Here is a 13,669-nt window from a genome sequence, read left to right as displayed (position 1 = left end):
ATCAAAAGTGGGCCAATTTTGATGAAGTTGTCAGTAACCCATTAACTAGCATGTAATCTTTTAATTTATTTACTTTTAACATAAATTCAATTTTTATCTCTATAGTTTGCAAATGTATGGTTTTATTTCATCAAAATTGAATTAAATATTTAGTCTCTCAAATTTTTAAAATTAATTTTAATTTATTATTAATATATCATCCATTTTGCTGACAGGAAAACACAATATATTTATAAATGTCAATAACATCAATTATTCATGTACATGATATATTAATGGTAAAGTTTAATTACAAACTGTTAAACATTTTACTCTAACAAATATGTTAACAGCTGAATGAGTATGTCAATGTTTATTTATTTTTAAAAAGTTCTTATTTAATAAAATAAACATTTTTTATTCTTATTTTTGTCTGGTCTTTATTTTAAGATTAAATATTTTTTGGTTATTTTAATAAGACAATTCTACCTACATCTTAATAAGTGATATTTTAAAGCTACTTATATAGAAACCAGTTAATTTAAGTGTAAACAAAGTAACTCAATGAACTAAAATTGTAATTAAAAATTTATAGGGTTAAAGTTTCACAACTAAAAGTAAATTAACTGTTCATTTTTCTAAAATGATTAACAGGGTGTTTCATTTTACTTTATTTAAATTATATGATATTATGATTCATTAAAATTTACGAATAAACTCATGCTTATATGTTCTCTTTATATCGTTGTCTCCTCATATATATCTCTCATTTCATTTTTTTTCTCCCTCTATCTACATTTCTAACTTTTTTTTCTACTTTTGTCTATTTCTTCTTCATAACTTATTTTCTGAAATAAGTTTTAAAAAATATCGGAACAAATTCTCTTTTTTTTTTTTTCTCTGCAGTGGACAAGGGAGGTGTAACAATAACAGTATCGTGGCAACCATGCGTGTTATAACGAAGGAGGGTATCTTAATCATTTTGTGTTGTCTGGGGGTGGAGTTAGGAATAGCGTGGTGCAGGAAGAAAATGCCTATAAAGTGTGACTTGTAATTCACTAGTTAGTTGGTTGTTCAACCACTTCAATTAATATCAACGCTTATGAAACTGAGAGCTACAGCGAGTGAGAGTGAGAGTGGAGGAAGAGAGCACACACACATAGAAAGAGTGTGAAGATGCAAACGAAACAGTGATTCCAATTTCCATTGCAATGGCATCGGTGCGTGAAGCTCCGTCGTGGAAATTTCACGTGTTTCTGAGCTTCCGAGGAGAAGACACGCGCAACGGTTTTACGGACCACCTCTACGCTGCGTTTAGGGGACGCGGCTTTGCAGTTTTCAGAGACGACGAAGAACTCGAGAGAGGAGAAGTCATCTCGCACGCGCTTCTGAAGGCGATCGACGAGTCTCTGTGCTCCGTGGTGGTTCTCTCGCCGCACTACGCCTCTTCGCGGTGGTGCTTGGACGAGCTCCTCAGGATACTGGAATCGAGAGCGAATTTCGGTCGCAACGTTCTGCCGATCTTCTACGACGTGGATCCCGCAGACGTAAGGCATCAACGAGGAACTTTCGCCGAAGCTTTTGCGAAGCATGTAGAGAGGTTTGGGAGCGATGAGGTTCGGATGTGGAGACAAGCGTTGAAGGACGTCGCGGCTTTGTCTGGCTGGACCTCTAAGGATAAGTAAGTCTACTTTTGGTTTACTAAGATATGGCTTAATGATTAATTAAAGGACAAAGTCCAGTTTAATTTGGTTTATTACTCTTTACAATTTTACGTTTAATAAAATGCATTACATATCTTCAGTATTAAACTCAAAATTTAAACTAACTAACCAGTAATTTATATTTTTAGAAATCAAAGCCTATTATCAATGGACGATTTAGGTGATATGTTTATAAGAAAATGAGAAAGATAAAATAAATTGACCTTTTTCAATATGTTAAAAGAACTAAGGTTCTTGATTTTTATGAGCTCACTTGACTCGAATAACTAATTCAAAAGATGAATAACACGAGCTGATTTAACTTATAGGAAAAGTTCGATTATTTTACCTTTCTTATTCTTTTTAAACATTTATAAAAAAATTTATTAAAGCAAAGTTTTGAAAATATGTTTATAAAATGCTAATGTTTTAATTCAAATAAACAGGAGATTTTAGGAAATTACTTATGGATACCATAATACCCTAGAAAATGAGAAAGGGAGAGAGATGTGACAAATTTACTAAATTGATGTTGAGTATTTTTTTTTTTAAATTGCCGTAAGTTGTGGATATTTTTAACCAATGTGGAGAAACTTGTTATTGAAAAATGGTGCAATTTTTTAATAAATTTTGAAATTGGACTAAGTCATGTGATTTTAGTTCGACTCTCTAAAGAAGAAGTCGAGTCAATTGCAAACCATTTCATTATATTTGACTTGAAGTCATGTTAGCATGACATTACCAAAGAAGTTGTGCTATACAACATATCCAACAAAATTATTTCATACTCAACTTGGCCAACTTTGAAAATCTTTTAAAAAATTGTACTAATTTCATAAGCAAATTACCCATAAAAAGACCTTAAGTTGTGCTTGCATCATGACATCATGAAAAAGTCGTGTTACTTAAATATAATTTTGTTTATGTTTAAGTGAAGTCATGTTTGTGTTCAATTAAACGTGTTTGATGCAGGACTTTGTCTAAGGATTCAAATTTATTTGGTTTAAATCATATTAGGAAATTGATCTTCCTCAAGCAGATTGTTCAAACATTATGATTTTTCTTAGTTACGAAGACAAACTGATTTATCGACATAACTGCTTTTTCTCTATAAAATCAGTTTAAATTAGACATTTAATTTTTTTTTATGTATATTTATATTTTTCTATAAAGATGATAACGTTTTTACTCCACCAGTATAATAAAAGTATTCCTACAATTTCAATTATATCAATATATGGTTGGTTACTGTGACATCCCATTTAATAGATAAATCTAATAAATAAAAAGTCGTGTAATCATAATAAAATAGAGTCAAAGCAGAAGTATATCAGAACTAACCTTTTACAGTTATCCAAAATATACTGAAGAGGAAGACTAAGGCATAAAACACATGCCATAAACATAATTTAAACACAGATTAGTTTAAATTATGTTTATGGCATGTGTTTTATGTCTTAGTCTTTCTCTTGAGTATATTTTGGATGACTGTAAAAGGTTAATTTTGATATACTTCTGCCTTGACTCTATTTTATTATGATTATGCGACTTTTTATTTATTATACTTATCTATTAAATGGGATGTCACATTTTATGGTATCAGAGCATGCTCGTCCTTAGAATGACCTGAGAGTTGTGGGTTTGTCATGTCTCACAGGCTTGAGTATTCAAGTTTAGTCGAGTTTGTCGGTGAAACCAAAAAGTTTTAAGAACAAAAAACGTCTTGATAAAGTAATGAGAGTGCACACTCATGACTAGATCAAAGGTTTTTTCCTTTCTTAATTCTAATGGTTTGGGGAAAAAAAGGTGATAGACAAGGGGTTTGGTTGTTAGTAGATGATGAAATTTTGCTTTGTATGTTCTAGTTTGACTTGTTTGGGCCTCTGTGGTATGTGTTTGATGTCTATGGTGGTAAAGGAATGCAGATTCAAGGTCAACTTGATCTGCTTACTTCACAAGGGTTGGATGAGGCCTCTGAGAGAACTTCTTGCTTGAAAGATAGGAAGTTGTTATATGATGTATATCACTGAGCGAGGAAAGCTAAGTTTTGTGCTAGTAGACTAGGAGAAGACTCTAGAGTTCATATGACCATGTTTGGGCAGAGGAAGCTTTAAGGACATGTTATTGGAATTAGATACTACAAGTTTCCCAAAAGGAGTTGAATCTAGAGGTTACAACAATGGAAGATATCAGTGTATGCAAGAGTAACAACGTTTGAGGAAATCAACTTGGTTCTATATCCCGACAATGTTAAGGTTCAGAGTTATGCAGATGCATACAATGTTAGGAGAAGTGTCATTGGATATAGTCATATATGGCCATATCTAGTGCTTTCTTGGATTGGTGGAAGAGGAACAATTGGTAGATCATAGGTGGCAGAAATAGTGAGATTGTTTGACATCGAGCAAGCTAAGAGATATAAAGAACGTGAGGTGTAAAGAGACGACAAATCTCTATTGGAAGGCTAAGATGGAGCAGAGTTTACGGGTCAGTCAAGTAAAGTGATGTTTCCTTAGTAGAGGGGAAAGTAATTTGTGGATAAGAATGAAGTGGCATAAAGGTTTCATACTAGGTTCAATAGTCAGAAGGAGATGATTGGTCTCTTCAGTTGGTAGTAGGATGTTTCAAGGAAAAGTAGTTTACATGAGTATAACGAATTACCTTGGGCTGAGATAGAGGAATTTAAGTGTTGGAAGAAGAAGCGTACCGTTAAGTTTGATCTTGTGGGAAGGACAAAAACTAGTGGAGGCAAAGTACTCTAAAGAATGAAAGGAGAAGAAAACTCTGAAGTGGTTGAAATGGTGTCTGTGATAGTCGGTGCTGGAGCGGTTAGCGTAGATGATCAAATTGAAAGATACAAGGTATAAAAGTGGTGCTTGAGATGTGCGTTTGGTTTTGTTTGGAATCTTCTACTTCTTGGTGTCGCCAGTATGGTAAAGGAGTCATGGTTGCCTGCAAGAGGGAGTTGGAGTTGAGATGGTGGTTTGCTACAGTTGCAGTCAAGTGAAGTTTACTCGAGTGTGTCACGTGTTTCGTGGTGATCAAAGGATTTAAATTCACAGCCAATTTGAATTATTTCCTTTGCGAGGTTGGGACATAATCTCAAGGGTGAAATGATTGTTTTCTTAATCTCATTCTTAGGAGATGTGATCCCCAACGATTTAGTGTCCTTTGATTCAAAGAGATAAGTCAGTGATGGCAGATTGAGTATCAATCAAGCTAAAAGGTGGGGGCAGAATGTCATGTGAATAAAAAAATTATCTGATAAAGGAAAGCAAAAAAATAGACGCAAAAGATCTTAGTGGTAGAAGAATTTATAAATGTATTCTAAAGTAGATATTAGAATTTTTGTTTTGGAATGGTGAAGTAAGAGAACCAAGTGAAAGGGTCGTTGGAAACATAATGGTATAGACCCAGTATAATCACTGGAATGCCTACAAATTTGGTGGATCTTGAAAGAGAAGTTGTGGTGTGTCAAACCATTCAAGAAGAGTATTGACCAAGGTTGGAGTGACTAGTAGGAGGACATATAATTGTAAAAAGGGTGGATACAATATTGAGAAAACAGAATGCTAAGGCTATCAAAAGGGGAGTTTAAAGAGTTTTGCAAGTTTTATAGAGGTTTTGAGGAAGGTTTCTCAACGATGATTGCTTCCTGTTCATGGCAGGCATGAAAGGATCATCATTTTGAGTAAACAAATAAGTGACCTTCTGTATGGATCAGAGTAGCGCAGCGGGATGGTGGCAAGTGATGCTTATGAATGGTAAGAGGTGCGTGAAAAGAACTATCTTACTCATGACCTAGTGGTTACTACGAAGACCAATTCTTTAAAAACATCAAAGGTTTCGTTCTTGTGAGTATCAGTTAAGAGTGTTCAATCATTCAGAGTTGGAAGTGTAGAGTTGCACTGAGGAAGTTGGACAAGAGAAATAGGAGATGGTTGAGTTATGGTTTCAAGTTAGGGTGCCAACCTAGAAGTAAGGAAGTAAGAATAGGTGCTTAGTCAGAGAAGGGAACTCAAGATCTGGGCTTGACAAGGTAAGAGTAAGAGTTGGTGGAGAATTATAAATGTTTGAGTTAGGAAGAGAAGGTGTGAGGAGATTTCATTAGTCTAGTCACTTGACACAGACAAGTGAGTTTCTAAACAAGGTTGGGAAAAAGACAAATCAGACAATCTTAGTTTGAGGTGTATCGTAGAGTTGCTTGATATAGACCAAACTAGAGATTTGAAGTCAAGAAAAGTTATGGTTCTGAGGTTGTTGTGGAAGGATAGTTACAAGTTAAGGGATCAAAAATGAAGATAGGACGCCAAAATGAATACAGTGGTTGAAACAGTTGAAAGTTTTAAATTGGAAATGGAATAATTTGGTAGTGAACTTTGTTACCTTGGTTGAAACCAGCAAAGGAAGCAAGATGTTATGAGTGTCGTTATGCATAAAAGTGGTCAAGAGTGTTGATGGTGGGGCAGTAGGCCAGAAGTCAAGTGTGATCAAGTCAGTGGAGTGATGCTTAAAGGAGAGAACAAGGTGATGTGGACTGATAACTAACATGTTTTAGTTTGAGACCTGAAGTTATCTGAGATTTTGATAAAAACTTACAAGAGGTAGTGGAGAGCATATGGAAGGTGAGTCAGTATATCAGATACAAGTTGGTTGGTCAGGTATGAAGGAGCATTCCAATTTTAAGGTTGGAGGTTGGGAGTTGCTTTGAGAGTAGTGACTAAATCAATATACATTGTTGAACACATATCGTTTAGCATAGAGGCAAAGTTTCCAGTGACTATAGGTGTTGGAGTTGTTATATCAGTCATGTCTAGGTGGTGGTTGTCAGAGAAAATGAGGAAAACATAGTTTTCTTTCTATCTTATGAGTGAATTTTCGAGGTCAAAAATTTTTGTTGTTGGGTAAGTTGTAAGATTCCCTTTTTCTGATTTAAAAAGGCTTTGGGTTAGGTCTTACTAGAGGGCCCAGGGTCAACCCACTAGGGACCTCCAGAAACCCCCTTCCTAGCCACTAACTCCCAATTTTGTCTCCTTTCCAAAAAAATTGTCCACCTCTTTTCTCCCTTGTCTGAAACAGAAGCTCTGCTAGGGTACAACAATATCCTCTAATGAGTTTATTGAACGTTATCATCTGTGTAAGTAGAACTCTAAACTCATGCTCTCTTTCATTTCTTTTCTGTTTGGAAGCTTCAGTTCCACCTTAACCTCTGCTAGGGTCTCAGTTTTCACCTCTTTTGGTTCTGTTTTCCAGCTCCATAAGCTGTAATCGTGTCGTAGTGCTCTTTTTTTGGGGCTTGTTCTTGGGTTAGCACCTGTCAAGGTAAGGAAAGTTAGAACTCCTTATTTTTCTTCGAAATAGAGTGTACTTATTTTCGTTTTGGAATGTGCTGAGTATGTTTGATTGATGATTGCATTGAACGGGGATGAATTTCATGTTTGGGTATCTATGGGTTAGAGAATTTTAGGTAGTTTAGAATGCAATTGGAATGAGAGATATTGATTGTTGCAATTGTTCAATTTGGTATCATCTATAAACCACTTTGAAATAAGTTTGAGAAGATAAAATTGTTAGATACCAAATTGTGCGGTGGAACAAGTCAAAATCTCACAACCAAAAAGCATATGGTGTGACACATAGATACCCAAACATGAAATTCATCCCCATTCAATGCAATCATCAATCAAACATACTCAGCACATCCCAGAATGAAAATAAGTACACTCTATTTCAAAGAAAAATAAGGAGTTCAAGCTTCCCTTACTTTGACAGGTACTAACCTAAGAACAAGCCCTAAAAGAAAAGCACTACGACACGATTACAGCTTACAGAACTGGAAAACAGAACCAAAGGAAGTGAAAATTGAGACCCTAGCAGAGGTTAAGGTGGAACTGAAGCTTCCAAACAGAAAAAAAAAATGAAAGAGAGCATGAGTTTAGAGTTCTACTTACGCTGATGATAACGTCCAGTAAGCTCAAGGGAGGATATTGTTGTGCTCTAGCATACCTTCTGTTTTAGACAAGGAAAAAAAGAGGTGGACTATTTTTTTGAAAAAGAGACAAATTTGAAAATTAGTGGCTGGAAAGGGAGTTTCTAGAGGTCCCTAGTGGGCTGATCCTGAACCCTTTAATAAGGTCATACCCAAAACCTTTTTAAATCAGAAAAAGGGGGTCTTATAGCTATATTCAAGCATAAAATATATGACTTCACTTACGAATTATTAAACCCTATGGGTCATATGTGTCATCGTTGAGCGGTCCTGTTGTGCGTCTTATGTTTCATATGATGCATGTCTGATTGTTTTTCAGTTTTTTTTTTTTTTTTTTTTTTTTTTTTTGCGTTTGTTTTTAAGTTTTGTTCTTTTCGTCTCACCTTTTTTCGTTTCACCTTTTTGTAACATAAGATACATTTCAATCAAATCCTTTTCTCTGTCCATGCGTTCGCTTCTTTTTCTCTTTTCTTCTTTGGAGAGTCTTCCTTTCATCATGAATGCTAAAATACTGTCTTGTAGGAGTAAATGTAAGATGTTATCAGAGCTCTTCTTTTGAAGGGCTATGCTACACATCAGATTTGTTATTTTTGGGTTTCTTTTCTGTTTTTTGACCTTTTTGTTCCTCTTTCTTCATCATGTATGACGATCCAATACAAACTTCAGTACATAGTTTCTTGTGTCTTCACTGAAGTGAAAATCTTGTCACTTCCTTGGTTTCTCCTCTTCTTGATTCAAAGAACTAGCACTCATGGAGCAGGTCCATGATTACTGTCCTGTGAGTGCCAAGAACAATGTGGAATTTGATGATGGGACCGCTGTTCAACATGTGCGAGGAGATACCTCTTATCAAGCCTGGAAATGCTGCAATAATATGATGGTTTCTTTGCTTGTTCATTCGGTTTCTCCCTCCATAAGACAGCACATACAGATAGAGTGGAGGAGATATGGAATGATTTGAAATTAAGATTATTTTTTGAAGGAAATCTCTTAAGAACTTCATGTTTGCAAATGGGAGCCTCATCTTTATATGTCACTCAACTTTTTCATTCTTATTTAATTTGTGACTTTCATCTCATACTTGGATTTCTAGGAATCAAAACATTAATCAAAATACATCCTCATAATCATTTTGTTCCTTTACTTAGTTATAATTCATGTCAATTCCCTTGTTTCAAACCTAATAATTTCTTATGCAGGCGAGAAACAGAACTCATTGAAGAAATTGTTGCAGAGGTGTGGAAAAACTTACAAAGTAAATTGCCATCCTATGATGATGAACTGGTTGGAATTGATTATAGGATAAACAGCATTTATTCACTTTTAAGAACGAATTCACAGGAAGTTCGCTTTATGAGCATATGGGGCATGGGTGGTATTGGAAAGACAACATTAGCCAGGTTTGTCTATAATAAAATCCATGACCAATATGATATCAGTTGCTTTCTTGAGAATGTTAGAGAGGTTTCTAATGAAAGAGACGGTCTGCTTTGCTTACAAAGAAAATTGCTTTCCCATTTAAAAATAAGAAGCATGAGAATTGAAAGTTTGGACCAAGGAAAGGAGACAATACGGAATCTTTTATTCAATAAGAAAGTTCTTCTTGTCCTTGATGATTTAAGTTCTGATATCCAAGTGGAGAATTTAGCTGGGAAGCCAGAATGGTTTGGTCAAGGGAGTAGAGTAATTATAACAACTAGAGATAAGCATCTACTTAAATCACTTCATGTGTGTGAGAACTATGATGTTCAGGTCTTGAATAGTTATGAATCCCTTCAACTTTTTTGCCAAAAAGCGTTCAGAGGAGAAAAGCCTGAAGAAGCTTACTTAGAGTTGTCTAGATCTGTGGTCCAATATGCTGGAGGTGTTCCTTTGGCACTCAAAGTGTTGGGTTCATTTCTCTGTGGAAGAAGTGCTTCCATATGGGAAGACGCTTTGAAAATGTTAAGGAAGGACGCACAAAATGATATTTGCAAGACTCTAAGAATAAGTTATGATGGATTACGAGATAATGAGAAGGCTATATTTCTAGATATTGCTTGTTTTTTCAAAGGAAACACCAAAGATGATGTAACACGAATATTGGAAAATTGTGATTTCAATCCACTGATCGGTATAGAAGTTCTAATTGAAAAATCATTAGTAACTTATGATGGATTGCATTTGGGGATGCACGATTTGCTTCAAGAAATGGGTAGGAATATTGTTCTCCAACAATCTCCTAATGATGCCAGCAAGAGGAGTAGGCTGTGGACACTCAAAGACATTGATCAAGTATTGAGAAATAACAATGTAAGTTCTTTTTTACAAGTATATTCTTGATTTACAAATTGTTTCTCATTACTCCTTGTGTTAATCTTATGTCATGTTTTCTCAGGGAACCGAATCCATTCAAGCTATAGTTTTAAATTTGCCTGAGCCTTATGAAACATGTTGGAATCCGGATGCTTTTTCAAAGATGAGTAATCTAAGATTGCTCATGATATTGAATAAACTGCAACTTCCGCTTGGTCTCAAATGTCTTCCCAGTGGATTAAAAGTTCTTGTGTGGAAGGAATATCCTCTTGAATCCCTGCCAGTTGGAGCCCAACTGGATGAACTCGTTGAGCTTCATATGTGTCAAAGCAAAATAAAACACCTTTGGGGAGGAACAAAGGTAACATTTCCATTCAATATCTGGTTCTTTTGTAATTTATTTTAAGGGCTAATATATATTTATTTATTTCCAGTTTGTGGAAAATTTGAAGATCATCAATTTGAGAAATTGCAATAATCTACACAGAACTCCAGATTTCACTGGAATTCCAAATCTTGAAAAATTGGATCTTGAAGGCTGTGTAAACCTTGTTGAGGTTCATGCATCTCTTGGACTTCTTAAAAAGCTTTCGTACCTGACATTTGAAGATTGCAGAAATCTCAAAATCCTTCCGAGAAAATTGTTATTAGACTCTTTAAATCGTCTAGTTCTTTCAGGCTGCTCCGCAGTTAGAAATCTTCCTGAGTTTGGAGAAAGTATGAAAAGTCTATCCGTGCTTGCTTTAGAGGAGACTTCCATAGCTGAACTACCTGTGTCTGTTGGTCACTTGACAAGTCTTACTAACTTGCTTTTAGAGGGTTGCAAAAATATTGTGCGCCTTCCAAATACCATTTCTAATTTGAAATCTCTCAGAAGGCTCAATATCTCCGGTTGTTCAAAAATTTCTAAACTGCCTGATAATTTGAATGAAAATGAGGCTTTGGAATCTTTAAATGCAAGCGAAACTGCTATTAGGGAAGTGCCTTCATCCATTGTTCTTCTAAAAAATCTCAGACTGCTTTTATTTCGTGGATGCCAAGACCTAGCATCAAACTCATGGAGCTCACTTCTCCCTTTTGAGAAGATTCTCCGGTTTAATAGTCATCCAACAACAAAGAGATTGGTCTTGCCTTCTTTTTCTGGTCTATCCTCATTGAGGAAACTGGACTTGAGTTATTGCAATCTCCATGATGGATCAATTCCTGAAGATCTTGGCTGCTTATCATCATTGGTAACATTAGATCTAAGTGGAAACAATTTTGTATGTTTTCCTGGTTGTATCTCTGAACTTTTGAAGCTAGAAAGACTATTATTGAAGTGCTGCCCGAGGCTGGAGTCATTTCCTAAGCTGCCACCAGAAGTACATTATGTAAATGCAAGTGATTGTGGTTCAATGAAACCTTTATCAGATCCGCAACAGATATGGGGTCATTTGGTCTCATTTGCCTTTGATAAGGTCCGTCAATGCATCTTTCTCTTTATAATACAACCTCATCTCTTGTTAAATTTTAACATGCTGATTTCCTTGTAACAGTTGCAAGATGCCAGTAACTTCAAAACCTTATTGGTAAGTCCAGGAAACGAAATTCCATCATTTTTTTTCTATCAAAAGCATCTCAACCAAGTCCAAGACATAGAATACTTGAAAGAAAACTACATCTGGGCCGACTCTACTGTGTCAATACCGATGGACATAGCTCCACTTCGTCACCGGTATCATAGAAGTGAATGGTGGGGAATTTTGGTTTCCCTAGTTGTAGAAGATGTGGAGTCTTCACCTTCACAGGAATATCGCATTGGTTGGATTTCAAAGGTTCCTAGTCTCAAAAATATTTTGCAGCAGTTGTGTCACAAGACAGAGCAGGGACTCATCTCTGGAATCCAAAATCATAAATATCCTCACCTGTTGATTTTATATATTCCGATTTATAGGGCTCGCTGGTTTTATGTTCATGACAAATTTCAATTAATATTTTACTCTTCCAGTCTCAAGAGCAAATTAGTGATAAAGAAATGTGGATGGCGCATATTATGTAAGGAAGATGCTGAAAACTGGCGCACAAACCTGTCTGAATGCAACACTAATTCCGCCAATCAATGTGTTGCAAATCCAAGGGACGGTCGCTTATCTCCACACTTTTCATCCTGGAGATGGATATCCCGTCTCAAGGTTCCCCAACACTGCAAGACTTTCCTCTTGGCCATCCTCTGTGATCGCTTGCCCGCTAATGAAAGGTGCTCATTCTGCTGCTTGGAAGGGACTGTCATCCATGTTTTACGAGACTGTACCAGAGCTACTGCAATCTGGGTTCAAATGGTTCCTCCTGAGGTGTGTGATGAGTTTTTTTCAACATCTCTTCATGACTGGATGCACAGGTTCCTTCTGAAGCTCTGGTTTCCCGACAGGGACTATTATGCTGACTGTTTGAGGTTTACCATCACGATCTGGCTACTTTGGAAGGATAGAAATAGTTCCATCTTCAAGCGAAATTCTCCAACTCCAACAGATAATGATGGATTGTATTCTCTGATTCAGTCTCTAGTAAAAGAATATGCAATTCTTTTGCATCTGAAAGGGGAAGAGGGTACTTCTGCTGCGAATTCTCTCTCCCAGAACTCACGTCTAAAACTTTTTGTGAAACTGAACGTGGATGGCTGTTGTAATGGCAATCCTGGAAATGCTGGTTATGGGGGTCTCTTTCGTGACGTAGAGGGGAAGTGGCTTGGTGGGTTCTATGGATCTCTTGGCCTTGCAACGAATGTGAGAGCTGAGCTTTATGCCATTTGTCAGGGTTTGATCGCAGCTTGGGATTTGGGTTACAGAACCATGCTGGTTGAAACTGACTCATTAGAAGCAATAAATCTCATTAAGGAAGCCAATATTGAGGATTGTGCCTACAGTGGCTTGCTTGCTGACATACGTTCCCTCATGCAAAGAAATTGGTCCTTGGACTTGATCCATTCTCTTAGACAAGATAATGCATGTGCAAACATGTTATCAAAGCTGGGAGCTGAGCAGCATGAGGTCTATTGCTTCCTGGCTCATCCACCTCAGCAGCTTCAACCGGCATTGGTGGCTGATGCCCTGCAAGTTCAACTTCCTTGCCTCTAGTTCCTTCTTGCTCTTTCACCTTATTCTTGGGATGAATTACAAATTGGTGTGTGAGTGGATCTATTATTTGCTTTTTTCGTTTAATTAACCGACGTAGGAGTCGAGGTGCCGATAGTTATATCACAGGTGAGTATATCTTAGCTGGGAATTCTACCTATCTGTGGGTCAATGATGAAATGGTATAACCTTTTTCTCAGGCTTACTCGAGTATTGAATTGGAAAATGAGGCAATTAATAAACTTCATTCCTTCATATGTTTATGAATATTTAAGGTTTATAATATTTTTCGTGTTCAGATATTTTTTAAATCCAAGCATTCATATTCTTCAAGAGTGATGTTTGCAACTATTTATAGGTCTAAGTATGGTATTAGAAGGCTCTTAGAACCATTTTTAGGTGTAAATATGGTTAACAATGACCTCTTACGAGTATTAAGCTTTGCGGGACAAAGCATTACGTTTATGAAGGAGATGAGGCATATGAAGATGGAGATGGAGGTTTATGAGGATGGTGATGAGCGGGTGATCATGGAAGAAGATAAGAGTAAAAATGACTTTTAACTTGCTTATGGAGGTGGATGAAGAAATACC

At 36.3% G+C, this 13,669-nt stretch overlaps 1 protein-coding gene across 1 annotated transcript; it reads left to right on the top strand.

Annotated features, from left to right (window-relative positions):
• Positions 1–1,070: 1,070 nt before the first annotated feature.
• Positions 1,071–13,387, top strand: LOC114184872 (TMV resistance protein N-like). Its single transcript, XM_028072249.2, has 5 exons — positions 1,071–1,660; positions 8,871–9,963; positions 10,049–10,327; positions 10,401–11,423; positions 11,502–13,387. Exons 1-5 carry the CDS (start codon positions 1,191–1,193, stop codon positions 13,077–13,079), a joined length of 4,443 nt encoding a protein of 1,480 aa, XP_027928050.1. The 5' UTR covers positions 1,071–1,190; the 3' UTR covers positions 13,080–13,387.
• The last annotated feature ends 282 nt before the right edge of the window (positions 13,388–13,669 follow it).

This window comes from Vigna unguiculata, chromosome 1 (assembly GCF_037176805.1).
Source record: "Vigna unguiculata cultivar grain cowpea cultivar isolate G323 ecotype 2 chromosome 1, ASM3717680v1, whole genome shotgun sequence".
In the NCBI taxonomy this organism is placed as follows: Eukaryota; Viridiplantae; Streptophyta; class Magnoliopsida; order Fabales; family Fabaceae; genus Vigna; species Vigna unguiculata.
This window is presented reverse-complemented; position numbering and strand designations above follow the sequence as displayed.

Bases quoted from the DNA above. Each gene is read 5' to 3' on its own strand.
- LOC114184872 (XM_028072249.2), top strand. From the start codon at position 1,191: ATGGCATCGGTGCGTGAAGCTCCGTCGTGGAAATTTCACGTGTTTCTG. The intron at 10,328-10,400 runs GTAACATTTCCA...ATTTATTTCCAG, and splicing joins ACCTTTGGGGAGGAACAAAG to TTTGTGGAAAATTTGAAGAT. The intron at 11,424-11,501 runs GTCCGTCAATGC...TCCTTGTAACAG, and splicing joins TCTCATTTGCCTTTGATAAG to TTGCAAGATGCCAGTAACTT.